This window comes from Ranitomeya variabilis, chromosome 2, assembly GCF_051348905.1.
Source record: "Ranitomeya variabilis isolate aRanVar5 chromosome 2, aRanVar5.hap1, whole genome shotgun sequence".
Lineage (NCBI taxonomy): Eukaryota > Metazoa > Chordata > Amphibia > Anura > Dendrobatidae > Ranitomeya > Ranitomeya variabilis.
Window position 1 is genome coordinate 179,797,510 of NC_135233.1, and position 21,652 is coordinate 179,819,161.

General features: G+C 42.2%; 1 protein-coding gene across 2 annotated transcripts in view; it reads left to right on the plus strand.

Annotated features, from left to right (window-relative positions):
* The window catches only part of MEMO1 (mediator of cell motility 1), a 172,614-nt gene extending 152,117 nt beyond the window's left edge, over positions 1–20,497 (plus strand). The window contains exon 9 of one of the 2 annotated variants that reach the window (XM_077283240.1): positions 19,914–20,497. In XM_077283240.1, the coding sequence (XP_077139355.1) occupies positions 19,914–20,045 (132 nt within the window). In that variant the 3' untranslated portion in view covers positions 20,046–20,497. Of the gene's footprint in view, positions 1–19,140; positions 19,415–19,913 lie in introns of those variants that run through there. The other variant, XM_077283241.1, reaches the window with a different exon arrangement.
* Positions 20,498–21,652: the final 1,155 nt, after the last annotated feature.

Here is a 21,652-nt window from a genome sequence, read left to right on the forward strand (position 1 = left end):
GAGATTCACAAGGAGACGGCTGCTGCTGAAGTCATGGTTTCGAGAGCCACCACACACAGACGTATCCAGGACATGGGCTATAAGTGTTGCATTCCTTGTGTCAAGCCACTCATGACCAATAGACAGCGACAGAAGTGTCTTACCTGGGCCAAGGAGAAAAAGAACTGGACTGTTGCTCAGTTGTCCAAGGTGTTGTTTTCAGATGAAAGTAAATTTTGCATTTCATTTGAGAATCAAGGTCCCAGAGTCTGGAGGAAGAGTGGAGAGGTACACAATCCAAGCTGCATGAGGTCTAGTGTGAATCAGTGATAGTTTGAGTAGCTATGCCATCTGCTGGTGTTGGTCCACTGTGTTTTATCAAGACCAAAGTCAGCACAGCCGTCTACCAGGAAATTTTAGAGCACTTCATGCTTCCCTCTGCCGACAAGCTTTTTGGAGATGGAAATTTAATTCTCCAGCAGGACTTAGCACCTGTCCACACTGCCAAAAGTACCAATACCTGGTTTAAAAACAACAGTATCACTGTGCTTGATTGGCCTGCAAACTTGCCTAACCTCAACCCCATAGAGAATCCATGGAGTATTGTCAAGAGGAAGATGAGAGACACCAGACCCAACAATGCAGATAAGCTAAAGCAAAACCTATCAAAGCAACCTGGGCTTCCATAACACCTCAGCAGTGCCACAGGCTGATCGCCTCCATGCCATGCCGCATTCATGCAGTAATTGATGAAAAGAGAGCCCCACCAAGTATTGAGTGTATTTACTGAACATACATTTCAGTAGGCCAACATTTTGGATTTTAAAATAGTTTTTCAAGCTGGTGTTATAAAGTATTCAAATTTACAGAGATAATGACTTTTGGGTTTTCATTGGCTGTAAGCCATAATTAGCAACATTTTCCGAAATAAACACTTGAAATACATCACTCTGTTTGTAATGACTATATAATATATGACTTTCACTTTTTGTATTGGAGAACTGAAATAAATTAACTTTTTGATATTCTAATTTAGTGAGAAACACTTGTATTTGTCATGTAGCACTGACATACTCACGATGGATGTATCCGATAATGTGAACATCCTATATAATGTATTTTTAATATACCATATATATTCGAGTATAAGCCGACCCCAGTATAAGCCGAGACCCCTAATTTTGCCACAAAAAAACTGGGAAAACTTAATGACTCGTGTATAAGCCTAGGGTGGAAAATGCAGCAGCTACTGGTAAATTTCAAAAATAAAAATAGATACCAATAAAAGTAAAATTATTTGAGACATCAGTAGGTTAAGTGTTTTTGAATATCCATATTGAATCAGTAGCCCCATATAATGCTCCATACAGTTCATGACGGGCCCCATAAGATGCTCCATATTAAAATATGCCCCATATAATGCTGCACAAATGTTGATTATGACCCCATAAGATGCTCCATACAGACATTTGCTCAATATAATGCTCCACAAATGCTGATTATGGCCCCATAAGATGCTCCATAGAGATATTTGCCCCATATAACGCTGCACATGGCCCCATACAGATATTTGCCCTATATAATGCTGCACATGGCCCCATACAGATATTTGCCCCATATAATGCTGCACATGGCCCCATACAGATATTTGCCCCATATAATGCTGCACATGGCCCCATACAGATATTTGCCCATATATAATGCTTTACTTGGCCCCATAAGATGCTCCATGCAGATATTTGCCCCATATAATGCTGCACATGGCCCCATAAGATGCTCCATACAGATATTTGCCCCCTATAATGCTGCACATGGCCCCATAAGATGCTCCATACAGACATTTGCCCCATATGCTGTTGCTGCGATTAAAAAAAAAAAAAAATTACATACTCCCCTCTCAGGCCCCCGGCACTTGCTATATTCACCGGTCTGCGTTCCACCGACGGCCGCTGCTGTGTCTTCCCCGTCCTGTGCACTGACGCACAGGCAGAGGGCGGCGCGCACACTAATTGCGTCATCGCGCTCTCTGACCTGAGCATCACTGCAGAGGACAGGGAAGATGCAGCGGCAGCCGTCAGTGGAACGGGGAGCAGGTGAATGTTGCGCTCTGCGTTATACTCACCTGCTCCTGGCGCGGTGCAGTCCCTGGTTCTCCGGGCGCCGGCAGCTTCTTCCTGTATTGAGCGGTCACATGGTACTGCTTATTACAGTAATGAATATGCGGCTCCACCCCTATGGGAGTGGAGTGGGGTCCATATTACTGTGTAATGAGCGGTACTATGTGACCGTTCACTACAGGAAGGAGCTGCCGGCTCCGGGGAACCAGGGACGTGCAGGGACTGCGCCAGGATCAGGTGAGTATTATTAGACAGCTGCCGCTCCCCCTCCCCTGCCGACCCCTGGGTATGACTCGAGTATAAGCAATTTCAACCTAAGAAAATGGGCTGAAATTCTCGGCTTATACTTGAGTATATACGGTAGTTCTTACATTTACTTCCAAATATAAGCAACTTTGTATCAGTCAGCGATGAGAAACAACTTTTTAATATATCTTATTATAAAAAAAATACTTTCCACACATACTAGACTCCTCTTTTCTGAGTTTTTTTTGTAAGCACCAATTTACTTAAATAGACAAAAGCTCTAGTTATGCTCCACCCTAATTGAATAATATTGGTAACAAAGCTGTCCGTGTGGATATCAATTTTGTTCACGGATAGCACTTAAGATTGAAAATACGTCTGTGTGAACTTGGCCTGTATTTGAGAGGACAGTGCAGCATTGAGAGTGATACACTGCAGTGCTTTACAGTTTCACTGTGAATCCAGCACTAGTAACATAGTTAACAAGGCCGAAAAAAGACATTTGTCCATCCAGTTCAGCCTATATTCCATCAGAATAAATCCCCTGATTTACGTCCTTCTGAAGAACCTAATAACTGTAAATCTCTTCTTATTACAGTTATATGAAAAAGTTTGGGCACCCCTATTAATCTTAAGCTTAATGTTTTATAAAAATTGGTTTTTTTGCAACAGCTATTTCAGTTTCATATATCTAATAACTGTTGGACACAGTAATGTTTCTGCCTTGAAATGAGGTTTATTGTACTAACAGAAAATGTGCAATCTGCATTCAAACAAAATTTGACAGGTGCATAAGTATGGGCACCCTTATCATTTTGCTGTTTTAAATACTCCTACCTACTTTTTACTGACTTGCTAAAGCACTTTTTTTGGTTTTGTAACCTCATTGAGCTTTGAACTTCATAGCCAGGTGTATGCAATCATGAGAAAAGCTACTTAAAGTGGTCACTTGCAAGTTGTTCTCCTGTTTGAATCTCCTCTGAAGAGTGGCATCATGGGCTCCTCAAAACAACTGTCAAATGATCTGAAAACAAAGATTATTCAACATAGTTGTTCAGGGGAAGGATACAAAAAGCTGTCTCAGAGATTTAACCTGTCAATTTCCACTGTGAGGAACATAGTAAGGAAATGGAAGAACACAGGTACAGTTCTTGTTAAGGCCAGAAGTGGCATTCCAAGAAAAACATCAGAAAGGCAGAGAAGAAGAATGGTGAGATCAGTCAATGGCAATCCTCAGACCACCTCCAGAGAGCTGCAGCATCAACTTGCTGCAGATGGTGTCACTGTGCATCTGTCAACTATACAATGCACTTTGCACAAGGAGAAGCTGTATGGGAGAGTGATGCGAAAGAAGCCGTTTCTGCAAGCACACCACAAACAGAGTCGGCTGAGGTATGCAAAAGCACATTTGGAGAAGCCAATTTCTTTTTGGAAGAAGGTCCTGTGGACTGATGAAACCAAGAATGAGTTGTTTGGTCATACAAAAAGGTGTTATGCATGGCAGCAAAAAAACACAGTGGGTTGTATAGTTGACCAATGCACAGTGACACCATCTGCAGCAAGTTGATGCTGCAGCTCTCTGGAGGTGGTCTGAGGATTGTCCTTGACTGATCTCACCATTCTTCTCTGCCTTTCTGATGTTTTTCTTGGCCTGCCACTTCTGGCCTTAACAAGAACTGTACCTGTGTTCTTCCATTTCCTTACTATGTTCCTCACAGTGGAAATTGACAGGTTAAATCTCTGAGACAGCTTTTTGTATCCTTCCCCTGAACAACTATGTTGAATAATCTTTGTTTTCAGATCATTTGACAGTTGTTTTGAGGAGCCCATGATGCCACTCTTCAGAGGAGATTCAAACAGGAGTACAACTTGCAAGTGGCCACTTTAAGTAGCTTTTCTCATGATTGCATACACCTGGCTATGAAGTTCAAAGCTTAATGAGGTTACAAAACCCAAAAAAGTGCTTTAGTGAGTCAGTAAAAAGTAGGTAGGAGTATTTAAAACAAGAAAATGATAAGGGTGCCCATACTTATGCACCTGTCAAATTTTGTTTGAATGCAGATTGCACATTTTCTGTTAGTACAATAAACCTCATTTCAAGGCAGAAACATTACTGTGTCCAACAGTTATTAGATATATGAAACTGAAATAGCTGTTGCAAAAAAAACAATTTTTATAAAACATTAAGCTTAAGATTAATAGGGGTGCCCAAACTTTTTCATATAACTGTATATGCTGACCTTGTAACGTCTTCACATTCTGTTCCATCCAGATATGTCCGGATCCCAGAATTCCAAGCGGTGGAAGTTCACCGACCACCATATTGGGACACCCAAGTGATGGGTGTCTCAATATGGAAACTGTTATGATCCTAGTGGCTTAGGATGACAAATCTAACCAGCTAAGTAGAAAATAATAGGACGAGCTCTGGGGATGTGGTAACTGGACTAACCGCAAACCTGATCCTAACCGCACACACTATAGGCAGCCGTGGAACGTTTCCTGAAATCCTAGACGTCTCTTCACGGCCTGAGAAACTGACTACCCCTAAAGAGAAAGTAAAGACCTCACTTGCCTCAGAGAAATCCCCCAGAGATATAGAAGCCCCCCCACAAATAATAACGGTGAGTTAAGAGGAAAAGACAAACGCAGAGATGAAACAGGTTAAGCAAATGAGGCCCGCTAACGCTAGATAGCAGAAAATAGCAAGGGATCTGTGCGGTCAGTAAAAAACCCTATGCAAAAATATCCACGCAGAGAATGCGAGAACCCCCACACAACTAACGATGTGGGGGGAGCAACTCAGCACCCCAGAGCACCAGCAAGCAGGGAAATCACATATTAGCAAGCTGGACAAAAACTCATCATATACTAGGAAACATCTTGAACTCAGATGAGCAAAAATAAGCAAACAGTACTTAGCTTCTCTTGGAGAGACTGATAACGGATGTAGACAGGAGCAATCAGAATAGCACTGAATACAACGGCAACAGCCAAGGAATGAAGGACCAGGTGGATTAAATAGGAAACCTAACTAGCAGATGACGAGACAGCTGATCCTGCCAGAAACCTGCAAAATAACAAAAAGAGCCACCAGGAGGAGCCCAAAGAGAGAACTCACACAGTACCACTCATGACCACAGGAGGGAGCCCGGAAGAGTTCACAACAGGAAACTGCGCACACACACTGTGCACGCCGTACGCAACACATACACACACACAATGAATACGTTGTACGCACTACACACTGTATAAGCCGTTTGCAGCCTCTTGTGTGGTACCACCAGCGGAACACCGTCGCGAACACACTGCCGCCGGGATCAGCCAAATGATTCACTGACCGCCGCGGCGGTGGTCTGATTTACTGCGCCTGCTCGAATTCCGCGCAGGCGCAGTGTATCATTCGGCAGATGCGCGACGTGTCTACAGGCAGAGGAAGCCGGTCACATTAAAGGGGTTTTCCCACGAACGAAAGTTCATTTTAAAAATTGTCTGTCTAACCATGTACAGAGCAATCCACATCTCCTGGGCAGGGGAGGAAACAAAAGACAATACTGACATTACAGCAGGGGATCACAGAGGATTCATTTTATCAGGTAACATTTCACTGACTGTTTTTAAACAATATTTTACCTCACAAAATGTATCCTCTGCGATCTCCTGCTGTAATGTCAGTATTGTCTTTTGCTTCCTCCTCTGACCGTGTACAGAACATACCACTGCTCCTGGGCTGACACAGACAGTTTTTAAAATGAACTTTCGTTCATGGGAAATCCCCTTTAACAAGCAAATATCAATGCCAACTTGGCTCCTCCTAAAAAGAACACCAATGACAATGAAAGGAAAGCAGCAAAGGCACAACGTCGAAGACAACAAAGGGCAAATTAGACTCTTTAAAGAGCAACAGCATCGCTGGGACAAAAACTGCATATAGCACATGGAGTAGACAGGTCAAAGAAGAGAGCACAGATGGGAGGTCAGCACATGGGGAAAGAGAGAGGATAATGTGGGTGAGCACATGGGGGGGGGGGGGATTCTCAACGCTGTAAAGCCTGCCCCCATCGTGACATTACCACCCTCCCATAGTTAGCAATGTGTGACATTGCAAAATGTACTAGATACTGACAATCAGTTTATAGGATGTTCAAATCTTCATAACTTGAAAAACACTTTTTTTTTCTTTTTTATATTGCATCAAAAAGTACACAATCACAATCTGCTATAAAAGTATCCCCTTATTAAACCTGTCTAGTGAACAGAGTTGAAAATATAAAGAATAATGTATGCTAGAATTGCTGTTATTCTTTTTTTGGTAAGCAATATGGAGAAAAAAAAACAATTTGCAATCAAAAAGGCTATATAAAAGTTGCTGATTGAATATCTTGACACAAAAAAAATATTTTGTTGCACAAAACTGGTAGAGCATAACACTGTATGTATCTGGTATTGATGCATTTGTAACCACCTGGCTTATAAATCTATCTGCTGCGGTAATATATATACAGAAGGTGAAATAAGTATTTTTAAAGATGCTGATGATATTAAATTCTCACCAGATATCGGTAACAACCCATCCAATCCACACTGGGAGAATATATTGGACACATAAAGAAAGAGGTGCAAAAAGCCATGGAAAGTCCTGACAACAGCTGAAATCTATCAGTAATACAAAGCAATATTGCAACTTAGTGAAAAATATCAGGTGCCACACGAAAAACATCTCATGACTGGTAAAACCAGAGAGCTGTCTCTCTCTATAGCTATATCCCCTTTACCCCCAAGGGTGGTTTGCACGTTAATGACCAGGCCAATTTTTACCATTCTTACCACTCTCCCTTTATGAGGTTATAACTCTGGAACGCTTCAACGGATCCCGGTGATTCTGACACTGTTTACTCGTGACATGTTGTACTTCATGATAGTGATAAAATTTCTTTGATATTACTTTTAAAAAAAATGGAAATTTGGCAAAAGTTTTTAAAAAGTTGCAATTTTCCAACTTTGAATTTTCATGCCCTTAAATCACAGTGATATGTCACACAAAATACTTAATAAGTAACTTTTCCCACATGTCTACTTTACATCAGCACAATTTTGGAACCAAAATTTTTTTGGGTTAGGGAGTTATAAGGGTTAAAAATTGACCAGCTATTTCTCATTTTTACAACACCATTTTGTTTTAAGGACCACATCACATTTTAAGTCACATGGAGGGGTCCATATGATAGAAAATACCAAAAACTGACACCATTCTAAAAACTGCAACCCTCAAGGTGCTCAGCACCACATTTAAGAAGTTTATTAACCCTTCCGGTGCTTCCCAGTTTTTTTGGGAATGTTTTTAAAAAATGAACATTTAACTTTTTTCACAAAAAAATTACTTCAGATCCAATTTGTTTTATTTTACCAAAGGGTAATAGGTGAAATTGGACCCCAAAAGTTGTTGTACAATTTGTCCTGAGTATGCCGATACCCCATATGTGGGGGTAAGCCATTTGACTTTTCAATGCAAAATTGGCTGGAATTCAGATAGGACGCCATGTCGCGTTTAGGGAGCCCCTGATGTGCCTAAACAGTGGAAACTCCCCACAAGTTACACCATTTTGGAAAGTAGACCCCCTAAGGAACTTATCTAGATGTGTGGTGAGCACTTTGAACCCCCAAGTACTTCACAGAAGTTTATAATGTAGAGCCATAAATATAAAAAATCATATTTTTTTCACAAAAATGATCTTTTCGCTCCCAATTTTTCATTTTCCCAAGGGTATCAGGAGAAAGTGGACTCCAAAAGTTGTTGAGAAATTTGTCCTGAGAGTGTTCTGATAACCCATATGTGGGGGTAAACCACTGTTTGGGCGCATGGCAGAGTTCGGAAGGGAAGGAGCACGTTTCACTATTTCAACACAGAATTCACTGGAATTGAGATTAGACGCCATGTCACGTTTGGAGAGCCCCTGATGTGCCTAAACAGTGGAAACCCACAATTGACCCCATTTTGGAAACTAGACCACCTAAGGAACTTGTCTAGATGTGTGGTGTGCACTTTGAACCCCCAATTGTTTCACTAAAGTTTATAATATAGAGCCGTGAAAATAAAAAAATCTATTTTTTTACACAAAAATGATCTTTTCGCACCCAATTTATTATTTTCCACGGGTATCCGGAGAAATTGGACCCCAAAAGTTGTTGTGCAATTTGTCCTGAGTACGCTGATACCCCATATGTGAGGGGGAACCACCATTTGGGTGCATGGCAGAGCTCGGAAGGGAAGGAGCGCCGTTTTGGAATGCGGACTTTGATGGAATAGTCTGCAGGCGTCACGTTGCATTTGCGGAGCCCCTGATGTACCTAAACAGTAGAACCCCCCCCCCCAAGTGACCCCATATTGTAAACTAGACCCCCAAAGGAACTTATCTAGATGTGTTATGAGGACTTTGAACCCCCAAGTGTTTCAGTAAAGTTTATAACGCAGAGCCATGAAAATAAATAATTTTTTTCCCACAAAAATTTTTTAGCCCCAAAATTATTATTTTCCCAAGTGTAACAGGAGAAATTGGACAGCAAAAGTTGTTGTCCAATTTGTCCTGAGTACGCCGATACCCATATGTGGGGGTAAACCACTGTTTGGACGCACGTCGGTCCTCGGAAGGGAATAAGTAGAGTTTTGGAATGCAGACTTTGATGGAATGGTCTGTGGGCGTCACGTTGCATTTGCAGAGCCCCTGATGTGCCTAAACAGTGGAAACCCCCCAATTCTAACTCCAACCCTAACCCCAGCACGCCCTTAACCCTAATCCCAACCCTAACCACACCCCTAACCCGAACACACCCCTAACCCTAATCTCAACCCCAACACACCCCTAACCCTAATCACAACCCTTACCACACCCCTAACCCTGACACCCCCCTAACCCAACCGTAAACGTAATCCTAACTCTAGCCCTAACTTTAGCCCCAACCCTAACTTTAGCCCCAACCCTAATGGGAAAATAGAAATAAAATACATTTTTTTATTTTATTATTTTTCCCTAACTAAGATGGTGATAAAGGGGAGTTTGATTTACTATTTATAGCAGGTTTTTATGTTTGGCAGCTGTCACACACTGAAAGATGCTTTTTAATGCAAAAAATAGTTTTTGCGTCACCACATTTTGAGCTATAATTTTTCCATATTTTGGCCTACAGAGTCATGTGAGGTATTGTTTTTTGTGGGACGAGTTGACTTTTTATTGGTACCCGTTTCGGGCACATTACTTTTTTGATCACTTTTTATTCCGATTTTTGTTAGGCAGAATGAACAAAAACCAGCAATTCGTGAATTTCTTTTGATGGGGGGTTATACCGTTCGTCGTTTGGTAAAATTGATAAAGCAGTTTTATTCTTCGGGTCAGTACGATTACAGCGATATCTCATGTATATCATTTTTTATGTTTTGGCGCTTTTATACAATAAAAACTTTTATATAAAAAATAATTATTTTTGCATTGCTTTATTCTGAGGGCTATAACTTTTTTTTTTCCGCTGATGACGCTGTATGGCAGCTCATTTTTTGCAGGACGAGATGACATTTTCAGTGGTACCATGTTTATTTTTATCCATCTTTTTGTTTGTGTATTATTCCACTTTTTGTTCGGTGGTATGATGATAAATCATTGTTTTTCGCCTCGTTTTTTAGTTATTTTTTTACGGTGTTCACTGAAGGGGTTAACTAGTGGGACAGTTTTATAGATCGGGTCATTACGGACGCGGCGATAATAAATATTTTAGTTTTTTATTTACATAAGAAATGTATTTATTGGAATAATATTTATTTTTTATTTTTTCTTTATTTAGGAAGTTTTAAAAAAATGTTTTTACACTGTTATTTATTTTTATTTTTTTACTTTTTTACATTGTCCCAGGGTGGGACACTACTATATATTGTCAGATCGCTGATCTGACACTTTGCAGAGCACTGTGTCAGATCCGTGATCTGACAGGCAGAACTAGAGGCTTGCCACCTCCCTGCAGGACCCAGAAGGACCCGCACGGCCATCTTGGATCCGGGGCCTGCAGGGAGGAGACTCTCGGAACAAAACGATCACATCGCATTGTTCCGAGGGTCTCAGGGAGACCGATGCGTCCCTATGCCGCCGTGACGGGAGCGATCCGTGACCGCTCATGGCACATAGTGCCAGATGTCAGCTGTAATAATCAACTGACACCCGGCCGCGCACCCCACGTAAGCACGGCTGATTGCACATGACGTACTATCCCGTCCCTGGGAATTAAGTCCCAGGTCACCTCGACGGGATAGTACGTCAGATGGCAGAAACGGGTTCATGAATCAAACCGTTACATATAGAGACAAAAAAATTCACCCCTCACCCCCCTAAAACTACGCGTTTTGGCGGATGCCATTGGAACGCTGCGATCATGTTTTCCGAGGTTAACGTTCCGGGAGCGGTCCGTGACTGCTCTTGGCATATAGTGCCGGATGTCAGCTGTGAGTGCGGCTGATCGCATATGACGTACTATCCCGTCGGTGGTCATATGGGCCCAGGCCACCTCGACGGGATAGTACGTCTAATGTCAGAAAGGGGTTAAAGGGAACATGTCTGCAGTATTGTGCACAGTAACCTACACACAGTGTCACATTGGTTCCGTTATACTGATTAAATGATTGCTTGGTTGATGAAATCCATCTTGTGGTTGTTCTTTAATCTTTATCTTTAACTGCTACTGTGCAGGTAATGGCGGCGTCATCTTGGAGGAGTAATTTTTTTTCTTCTCCAGTTAGATGGCGCATGCGCAGTAGCAGCTATTGAATCACCACTATATACACCGACAGCTGCTACTGCGCAGGTACGGTGGGTGCCATTTTCAAATGGATTTTTTTTTTCTTGCTGAATGACTTGAAGAAAATGTAGTATTGGCACATAAAACATGAGATTATGCTTCAGAGCAGGTGACATGGTCGGCACCTGCCTGCAGAACCAGAAGATGGATTTCATTAGCCAAGGTATCATTTGAATCAGTATAATGGTGCTGACCTGACACTGTGTAGGTTGCTGTTCACAATCCTGATGTCAGGTTCCCTTTAAACCACTCAAGTATTGCTTTAGCAATATGCTTTGGGTCATTGTTGGAAGGAGACCCTCCGTCCTAGTCTCAAATCACAGACCGACCAAAACAGGTTTTGATCAAGAATATCCCTGTATTTTACATAATCTATCTTCCTCCTCATCTCGGACTATTTTTCCCTGTCGCCTAAAAACAACCCTGCAGCATGATGCTGCCACCATCATATTTCATCGGGTGATGAGCTGAGTTGGTTTGGCACCAGACCATGGCATTTACCATGGTGGCCAAAAAGTTCAATTTTGCTCTCATCTGACCCTTAACCTTCCTCTATACATTTTGGGAGTCTCCCACATGTCTTTTGACAAACTCAAAATGAGCCTAACAAGTTTTGTGTGTAAGTAAAGGCTTGCCCTGGAGTTTTGGTGGGTAGCTCTCTCTTGTCAGGTTTGTTGTGGTGCTATGTTCTTTCCATTTGATGATAATGGATTTGATGGTACTCTGGGCGATTATCAGAGATTGGGATACTTTTTTTGTAACTCAGCCCTGACTTGTACTTTTCAAAGACTTTGTCCTTGACATGTTTGGAGATCTTCTTGGTCTTCATGGTGTTGTTTGGTTACTGTTGCCTCTTGCTTAATGGTGTTGCAGGCTCTGTGGCCTTTAAGAAATGGTGTGTATATCCTGACAGCCCATGTGACCCTTAGATTGCTCACAGGGGGACTTCCTTTCACTAAGCATGTGACTTATGAAGATAATTGCTTGCACTGGAAATTTTTAGGGGCTTCATAGCAAAAGAAATGAATCCTTATGCACTTGCCTATTTTTAGATATTTTATCCCATAAATTGAGTTATTTCTCTCACTTCACCAACTTAAACTATTTAGTTCTGATGAATCACACACAAATCAGATTATAAAAATATTTATACATGGGTTGCAATGTAACAAAATAAGTGAAAAGCCAAAGGGGTGAATAGTTTCACAAGCTACTGTGTATATGTGGCCGGGAGGGGGATCATATGGGAGGGTCGATATGTGTCCCCCAGGATGCAGACGGAGTCCTATTAAACCCGCTGGAGTGCCTTGTTTTCACAGCAGGATGCCTGTAAGTCGCAAGGCAAAATAAAACAAAGAGTGGATTGGGTCCAAGTAGTGACTGGTTCAGTTTGTTAGGAAAACCCGTTAAGGGTTTTTATTTTTAGAGGGATTTGCAGGTTTGGTAATGGGGCGAATCCCTCTCCATTTAAATCTGTCAGTTTTGCTTTTGGTGTGTCAGTGTTGGAGTTTGCAAGCTGCAGAGCAGGTCGCTCTGCAACATCCGGCTTGTGTGAAGTGAACACAGAGCAAAGGGAAGCAAACCGCCAGGCGCTTCTCCGAGTGACATGATGGTGCAGTGGCCCATGGCAACCGATCTCAGATACGGACTGTCTTGATGTCCTCGCTGCGATCCAGAGGATACTGTATGCTTTTTATTTGTATATATAAATAGTATACTCCATATACATAATAAAAAAAATACATATGTACATAATATAATATGTATACCGTGTGTGTGTGTGTGTGTGTGTGTGTGTGTATATATATATATATATATATATATATATATATATATATATATATATATATATATATACACACACAGTTAAGTCCATATATATTTGGACAGAGACAACATTTTTCTAATTTTGGTTATAGACATTACCACAATGAATTTTAAACAAAACAATTCAGATGCAGTTGAAGTTCAGACTTTCAGCTTTCATTTGAGGGTATCCACATTAAAATTGGATGAAGGGTTTAGGAGTTTCAGCTCCTTAACATGTGCCACCCTTTTTTTAAAGGGACCAAAAGTAATTGGACAATTGACTCCAAGGCTATTCCATGGACAGGTGTGGGCAATCCCTTCGTTATGTCAAATCTCAATTAAGCGGATAAAAGGCCTGGAGTTGATTTGAGGTGTGGTGCTTGCATTTGGAAGGTTTTGCTGTGAAGTAAACATGCGGTCAAAGGAGCGCTCCATGCAGGTGAAACAAGCCATCCTTAAGCTGCAAAAACAGAAAAAAAACATCCGAGAAATTGCTACAATATTAGGAGTGGCAAAATGTACAGTTTGGTACATCCTGAGAAAGAAAGAAAGCACTGGTGAACTCATCAATGCAAAAAGACCTGGGCGCCCACGGAAGACAACAGTGGTGGATGATCGCAGAATAATCTCCATGGTGAAGAGAAACCCCTTCACAACAGCCAACCAAGTGAACAACACTCTCCAGGAGGTTGGCGTATCAATATCCAAATCTACCATAAAGAGAAGACTGCATGAAAGTAAATACAGAGGGTTCACTGCACGGTGCAAGCCACTCATAAGCATCAAGAATAAAAAGGCTAGACTGGACTTTGCTAAAAAACATCTAAAAAAGCCAGCACAGTTCTGGAAGAACATTCTTTGGACAGATGAAACCAAGATCAACCTCTACCAGAATGATGGAAAGAGAAAAGTATGGCGAATGCGTGGTACAGCTCATGATCCAAAGCATACCACATCATCTGTAAAACACGGCGGAGGCAGTGTGATGGCTTGGGCATGCATGGCTGCCAGTGGCACTGAGTCACTAGTGTTTATTGATGATGTGACACAGGACAGAAGCAGCCAAATGAATTCTGAGGCATTCAGAGACATACTGTGTGCTCAGATCCAGCCAAATGCAGCCAAACTGATTGGTCTTCGTTTCATACTACAGATGGACAATGACCCAAAACATAAAGCCAAAGCAACCCAGGAGTTTATTAAAGCAAAGAAGTGGAATATTCTTGAAAGGCCAAGTCAGTCACCTGATCTCAACCCAATTGAGCATGCATTTCACTTGTTAAAAACTAAACTTCAGACAGAAAGGCCCTCAAACACACAGCAACTGAAAACCACCACAGTGAAGGCCTGGCAGAGCATCAAAAAGGAGGAAACACAGCGTCTGGTGATGTCCATGAGTTCAAGACTTCAGGCAGTCATTGCCAACAAAGGGTTTTCAACCAAGTACTAGAAATGAACATTTTATTTAAAATTATTTAATCTGTCCAATTACTTTTGGTCCCTTTAAAAACAAGGTGGCCCATGTTAAGGAGCTGAAACTCCTAAACCCTTCATCCAATTTTAATGTGGATACCCTCAAATGAAAGCTGAAAGTCTGAACTTCAACTGCATCTGAATTGTTTTGTTTAAAATTCATTGTGGTAATGTCTATAACCAAAATTAGAAAAATGTTGTCTCTGTCCAAATATATATGGACTTAACTGTATGTATATATATATATATATATATATATATATATGTATATATTTGTGTGTGTGTGTGTGTATATATATATATATATATATATATATATATATATATATATATATATATATATACTCGAGAATAAGCCGAGATTTTCAGCCCACTTTTTTGGGCTGAAAGTAACCCTCTCAGCTTATACTCGAGTCATACCCAGGGGTCTTCTGGGGAGGGGGAGCAGAGCTGTAGAATAATACTCACCTGCTCCTGGCACGGTCCCTGCACGTCTGTTCCCCGGCGTGGCAGCTTCTTCCTGTAGTGAGAGATCACATGGTACCTCTCATTACAGTAATGAATATGGACCCGGCTCCACTCCCATAGGGGTGGAGCCGCATATTCATTACTGTAATGAGCGGTACCATGTGACCGCTCACTACAGGAAGAAGCTGCCGGCGCCGGGGAACAGATGTGTAGGGACCGCACCAGGAGCAGGTGACCAGTTGCTGTGGGTTACCACACAGTTCATATAGCAGATGCACTTCTCTGCCATAACTACAGTACATTACAATCCCCTTGTCCGGGGTTACCTTCCAGGAGCTCTGCTCCTCACGCTGACTCCTTGTCAGTCCTGTCTTCTGGGAAAGGTGCCTCACGGGAATCACCAACTTGCCTGGTAGGCATACCTCAGTCAGTCCAGACCCACCGAAGGACAATAGCTTCCCCAACACAGATCGTCCAGGTCCACGGTCTTTCAGGTGCTCCAGGAAGACTCCACTCACAGGAGCTTCCAACACAGACCGTCCAGGACCACGATCACACTGTGCTCTTCAGGACGTCCATCTCACCTGGGACTGTCCAACACAGAGGCATGAAGGCCTGTCCAGGTGCTATTCAGGACTTCGTCCAACACCCCGGGCCACCAGGACCAAAGCCCCACCATGTGCTATTCAGGGAGATAGCACTTCCAACACATAGGCTTTTCAGGACCTTCAGCACAGACCATTCAGATCCATACTCGGAGACCATACAGGAACCATGTGACCCACACCCTGGTCATATTATATACCTTTAACCACTCCCCTAGATGGGAGTGTGTGTGTGGCTAGTTTGACCCGCCATCTCTCATAATTAGCCTTGCCAGCCTCCCTTTAGAACTACATAACTACTTGTGTCCCAGAAGACAACATTGCTTCAGGCTGAAAATGCAGAGTTCCTTCCTCTGCGACACACATACCGACCATTCACCCCAATGCCGGATACTGTCTTACTCTCCCCATTATGCCTCCCTGCGTGTCCTGGGGAGCACATGCAGCGCCCCCTAGCTGTAACAGGGCTCACTGCATCACAGGGGCCATGTGCAGCATTATATAGGGCAAATATCTGTATGGAGCATCTTATGGGGCCATAATCCACATTTGTGGAGCATTATACGGGGCAAATGTGTCTATGGAGCATCTTATGGGGTCATAATCAACATCTGTGCAGCATTATATAGGGCAAATATCTGTATGGAGCATCTTATGGGGCCATAATCCACATTTGTGGAGCATTATACAGGGCAAATGTGTCTATGGAGCATCTTATGGGGTCATAATCAACATCTGTGCAGCATTATATGGGGCATATTTTAATATGGAGCATCTTATGGAGCCCATCATAAAGTGTATGGAGCATTATATGAGGCGTATTTTGTATGGAGCATCTTATGGGGCCCATCATAAACTGTATGGAGCATTATATGGGGCTCCTGATTAAATATGGATATTCAAAAACACTTATCCTACTGATGTCTCAATTAATTTTACTTTTATTAGTATCTATTTTTATTTTTGAAATTCACCAGTTGCTGCTGCATTTTCCACCCTAGGCTTATACTCTAGTCATTAAGTTTTCCCAGTTTTTTGTGGCAAAATTAGGGGGTCGGCTTATACTCGGGTCGGCTTATACTCGAGTATATACGGTAGCCCAAAATTGTATAGTTATGTAGGTTGAAAAAAAGACCAAGTCTATGACGTTAGACATTTCTTGAACCTTTCGCATTCATAACCCTCAATGCTGTATGTTTTGTGAAAAGAATGCAGTCCTCGTTTTTAAATGTTTTTTTTCTTTTTTCCTACCATTACTTTCTCTTACAGTAGGGTATTGCAGTCTGACTATTTTCCTCAAGAGCCGTTTCATACTTTATGTAGATGCCTAAATTGTTATTTGTCCACAAGTAATTAATATCCCTCAGTCCTCTCAAAAGTCCATTGTGCGAATGATAAAATTCTGACTGGCTATAGCCACATCTATACAAAGCTGACTTTTGTGCTGGTAATACCTTGAACACAATAATAAAACTTCATGCAGTATTGCAGCAGCAATTTTACAAAAAATGACATCTAGAAGTGCAGTTGTACAGGTTGTGAACATTTTATCTTCTCGGAAAATTACCGTATATACTCGAGTATAAGCCGAGATTTTCAGCCCAAATTTTTGGGCTAAAGTGCCCCTCTCGGCTTATACTCGAGTCATGATCGGTGGTGGGGTCGGCGGGTGAGGGGGAGAGGGCGCTGAGGCATACTTACCTAGTCCCGGCGATCCTGTCGCTCCCCCTGCCCGTCCCACGGTCTCCGGGTGCCGCAGCCTCTTCCCCTGAGCGGTCACGTGGGACCGCTCATTAGAGAAATGAATAGGCTGCTCCACCTCCCATAGGGGTGGAGCCGCATAATTCATTTCTCTAATCAGCGGTGCCGGTGACCGCTGATAGAGGAAGAGGCTGCGGCACCGAAGACCAGCTGTCCGGGGGAAGGAGCGGGACGCCGGGAGCAGGTAAGTATCGCATATTCACCTGTCCTCGTTCCACACGCCGGGCGTCGCGCCATCTTCCCGGCGTCTCTCCGCTCTGACTGTGCAGGTCAGAGGGCGCGATGACGCATATAGTGTGCGCGCCGCCCTCTGCCTGATCAGTCAGTGCGGAGAGACGCCGGGAAGATGGCGCCGAGGAGCTGCAAGCAAGAGAGGTGAGTATGTGTTTTATTATTTTATTGCAGCAGCACAGCTATGGGGCAATAATGGACGGTGCAGAGCACTGTATGGCACAGCTATGGGGCAATAATGGACGGTGCAGAGCACTATATGGCACAGCTATGGGGCAATAACGGTGCAGAGCACTATATGGCACAGCTATGGGGCAATAATGGTGCAGAGCACTGTATGGCACAGCTATGGGGCAACGGTGCAGAGCATTATATATATGGCACAGCTATGGGGCAACGGTGCAGAGCACTATATGGCACAGCTATGGGGCAACGGTGCAGAGCACTATATGGCACAGCTATGGGGCAACGGTGCAGAGCACTATATGGCACAGCTATGGGGCAATGGTGCAGAGCACTATATGGCACAGCTATGGGGCAATGGTGCAGAGCATTATATGGCACAGCTATGGGCCAACGGTGCAGAGCACTATATGGCACAGCTATGGGGCAATAACGGTGCAGAGCACTATATGGCACAGCTATGGGGCAACGGTGCAGAGCACTATATGGCACAGCTATGGGGCAATAACGGTGCAGAGCACTATATGGCACAGCTATGGGGCAACGGTGCAGAGCACTATATGGCACAGCTATGGGGCAACGGTGCAGAGCACTATATGGCACAGCTATGGGGCAACGGTGCAGAGCATTATATATATGGCACAGCTATCTATGGGGCAACGGTGCAGAGCATTGTATATATGGCACAGCTTTATGTGGAGCATCTATGGGGCCATAATGAACGGTGCAGAGCATTGTATATATGGCACAGCTTTATGTGGAGCATCTATGGGGCCATAATGAACGGTATGGAGTATCTATTTTTAATTTTGAAATTCACCGGTACCTGCTGCATTTTCCACCCTAGGCTTATACTCGAGTTAATAAGTTTTCCCAGTTTTTTGTGGCAAAATTAGGGGGGTCGGCTTATACTCGGGTCGGCTTATACTCGAGTATATACGGTAATGACTTCCAACAATCATTTGGTCAGCATGTTCTATCTACATCAAATCTAAATTTAAAGCGACCAGTATATAGGTTCTTCTCATTTTCACTCTTGTAAAAATGACTATCACAACAAACTCAGCATTATAGTGCAAACAAACATATTAAACTTTTTTACTGCATCTCAGACAAATATTGTTTGTACTCCAAATATAAGGCAAATTGTCGTCTGACGCCTACCACCCCACCGTTACATCATCTGAACTGATCATTCACTTTGAAATCCCATCCACTGTCCTTGTAGTCTAGAGCTCAGCGCAGGTGAGTTGCGTCCAAAACGCTGCTATTCCGGATCATCCGGATCATGAACACATACCCTTTTGAGTTTTTGATGTTGCAGAATTTGTGCACCTATTAGGTAAATTAAGTTACTTGCGTTTTTTTGTTTGCTTTTTTACTGCACTTTTATTTAAAGCATCACTACAGGAGTTTTTTTTTAATTGCAGCACTGCAGTGATGCCACTAATCTAAGTTCCCTGCCTGTAACATTAGACTCCCCAGTCACCGTCTTGATTGGTTATCGGCAATCTTCTGTGGATAGTGACCTGCCAGATCGCTCCAGTGTTTGCTAGTTGAGCTGCAAGTCACTATCCAATGTAAGTCTGTGAGAGCAAGAAAGAGGCTCTCATAGACTGTCATTGAGAGCATGAAATTTCCGGTCCGTGAGAAGTTGCGGCACAAGATGGCGGATCAGGATCAGCGATTTGGCAGGAAGAACTGAAAACAGCGGCTGGTAAGTAATTTTACAAGGAGCAGGGAACTTAAATTTTGGCACCAATCCAGCCCTACAATAAAATAAAAAAACGAACAATGGAGTTTTTTATTGTGTGTCGGTGATGCATTCACTTATGAACAGATATCTGCTAATCATTGGCAGAGGAGACAGGGGAAAAACGGGCAATGCCAAAAGTAATCCGTATTACAAAAAAACAAAGTTTTTTGTGCAGTTGTATTTACCTTTACGTGTAAAATGACCCTTCAACTACTGCTTTGACCTTTGATTTACTAGTGTGTGTCAGTTTCAATAGTTAACAACCTTTAATGTTTGTAAGCTAATGATTATTTTAAAGTCCTGATTCTTATCTTGTGTGATAAGTCCCATGATTATACAAGAACACAAAGGTTGGCAATGTTGGTTAATGTGATGTGTAGTCTTGTTTCTCCCTGATTCTATGGTTCTCTGACATACATGCACTAACTTCTCCTATTTTTCTTTAAGGCTGCAACAGAGCTTCAGAAGAGCGGAGTTAACATGAGCTTCTCCTTCTTGAACTATGCTCAGTCTAGCCAATGCCGAAGCTGGCAGGACAGTTCAGTGAGTTATGCTGCTGGGGCACTTGTAGTGCATTGAGCCACTGAACACTCAGGGATGCCACCTGGAAACACAATACTGACACAACCTTTTTCTTTCTGTCCACGGGGTCATAGCCAAGCAACAGCACAGCGCAGCTCTGCTCTGTGGGTTATAAGGAGCCTCAACCAAGTTCAGAACCCCCTTTTCTTTTAGGTGTAGTCCTATCTTGATTTTCTTCTATCTTTTTGACTCCAATAAAAACAGGATTTTCTGTCTTGGTTATGGTATCAGAAATAAAGTTGTGTCAAAGTGTTTGTGAACTTGAAGACTTTAAAGTGGTGGCAGATGATTACAAAACGTTAGTTACGTGGAATGAGTTAGCCTTTACCATAACCTAAATTTGCACTGTTTGCAGATATGTGCACATGTACTCAGCTTTCAGAATAGTTTTGCAAGTTGTAAAACAAAATTATAAAAATAAAGGATGGAAGCTTTTTATTAAAAAAAAATGCATTTATAAATTCTCCTTTATCCTGTATTAGAATATAATACAATTGATGTATAGTCAGTTATTACCAGTGTTGTACAACAAATACCTTCTATTTTAGTTGCTAATAAAGGGCTACACAAACCAAAACGTGTTCAATTTTCAGTTCTAGCTAACTAAATGTGGTTATTTCTGTAGCATGTGCATGGATATCTGCAGCACTCATTCAGATGAATGTAACAGTCATAGAATTTCCTGCAACTACTGGATGAATCTACATCAACTCCTCAAATGACTCCAATTTTAAGCTCAAGGGTGATGCCCCATTTTTCAAATCTCACTAGTGTCACTTTGTGGTAATAACTCTGGAATGCTTCAACTTACAGCAGGTGGAATAAGTATTGAACACATCACCTATGTTTTAAGTAAATCATTTCTAAAGGCCCTTATTGACATGAAATTCTTACCAGATATAGGTAATCGGTAACAACCCTTCCAATCCACACAGGCAAAAAAATCAAACCATTAATGTCCATAAATTAAGTAACAAAGAGAAATGACACAGGGAAAAGTATGGTTTTGGCCCATTCTTCCACACAAACACTCTTGCAATCCTGAAGGCTCTGTGGGCTCCTTCTATAAACTGTGAGCTTAAGTTCCTTCAATAAATTTTCTGTTGGATTCAGGTCAGGTGATTTTTTTTTTCTGGGCCATTCTAGCAGTTTTATTTTCTTACTCTGAAACCAGTGGAGAGTTGACTTGGATGTGTATTTGGGATCATTGTCTTCCTGAAATGTCCACCCTCGTTTTATCTTCATCATCCTGGTAGATAGCAGAAGGTTTTTATCAATAATGTTTCAATGCATTTGTCCTTCAACTATATGGAGTTTGCCAGTGCCTTGTACTGAAAAACAGACCCACACCATGATGTTCCCACCTCCCAAACTTCACTGTTGGTATGGAGCTTTTTTGGCTATACACAGTGCCTCTTGGCCTCGAAACATAGTGTGTATTGTGGTATCCAAAGCATTAAATTTTGTTCTCGTCTTACTGGAATGTATTCTCCAAGCATTTCACAGGCTTGTCTAAATGTTGTTGGGCAAACTGTAAACACGCTTGAACATTTTTGTTCAGCAGTGGAATATTGCATGGTGAGCAATCATACAGGCCATTGAGG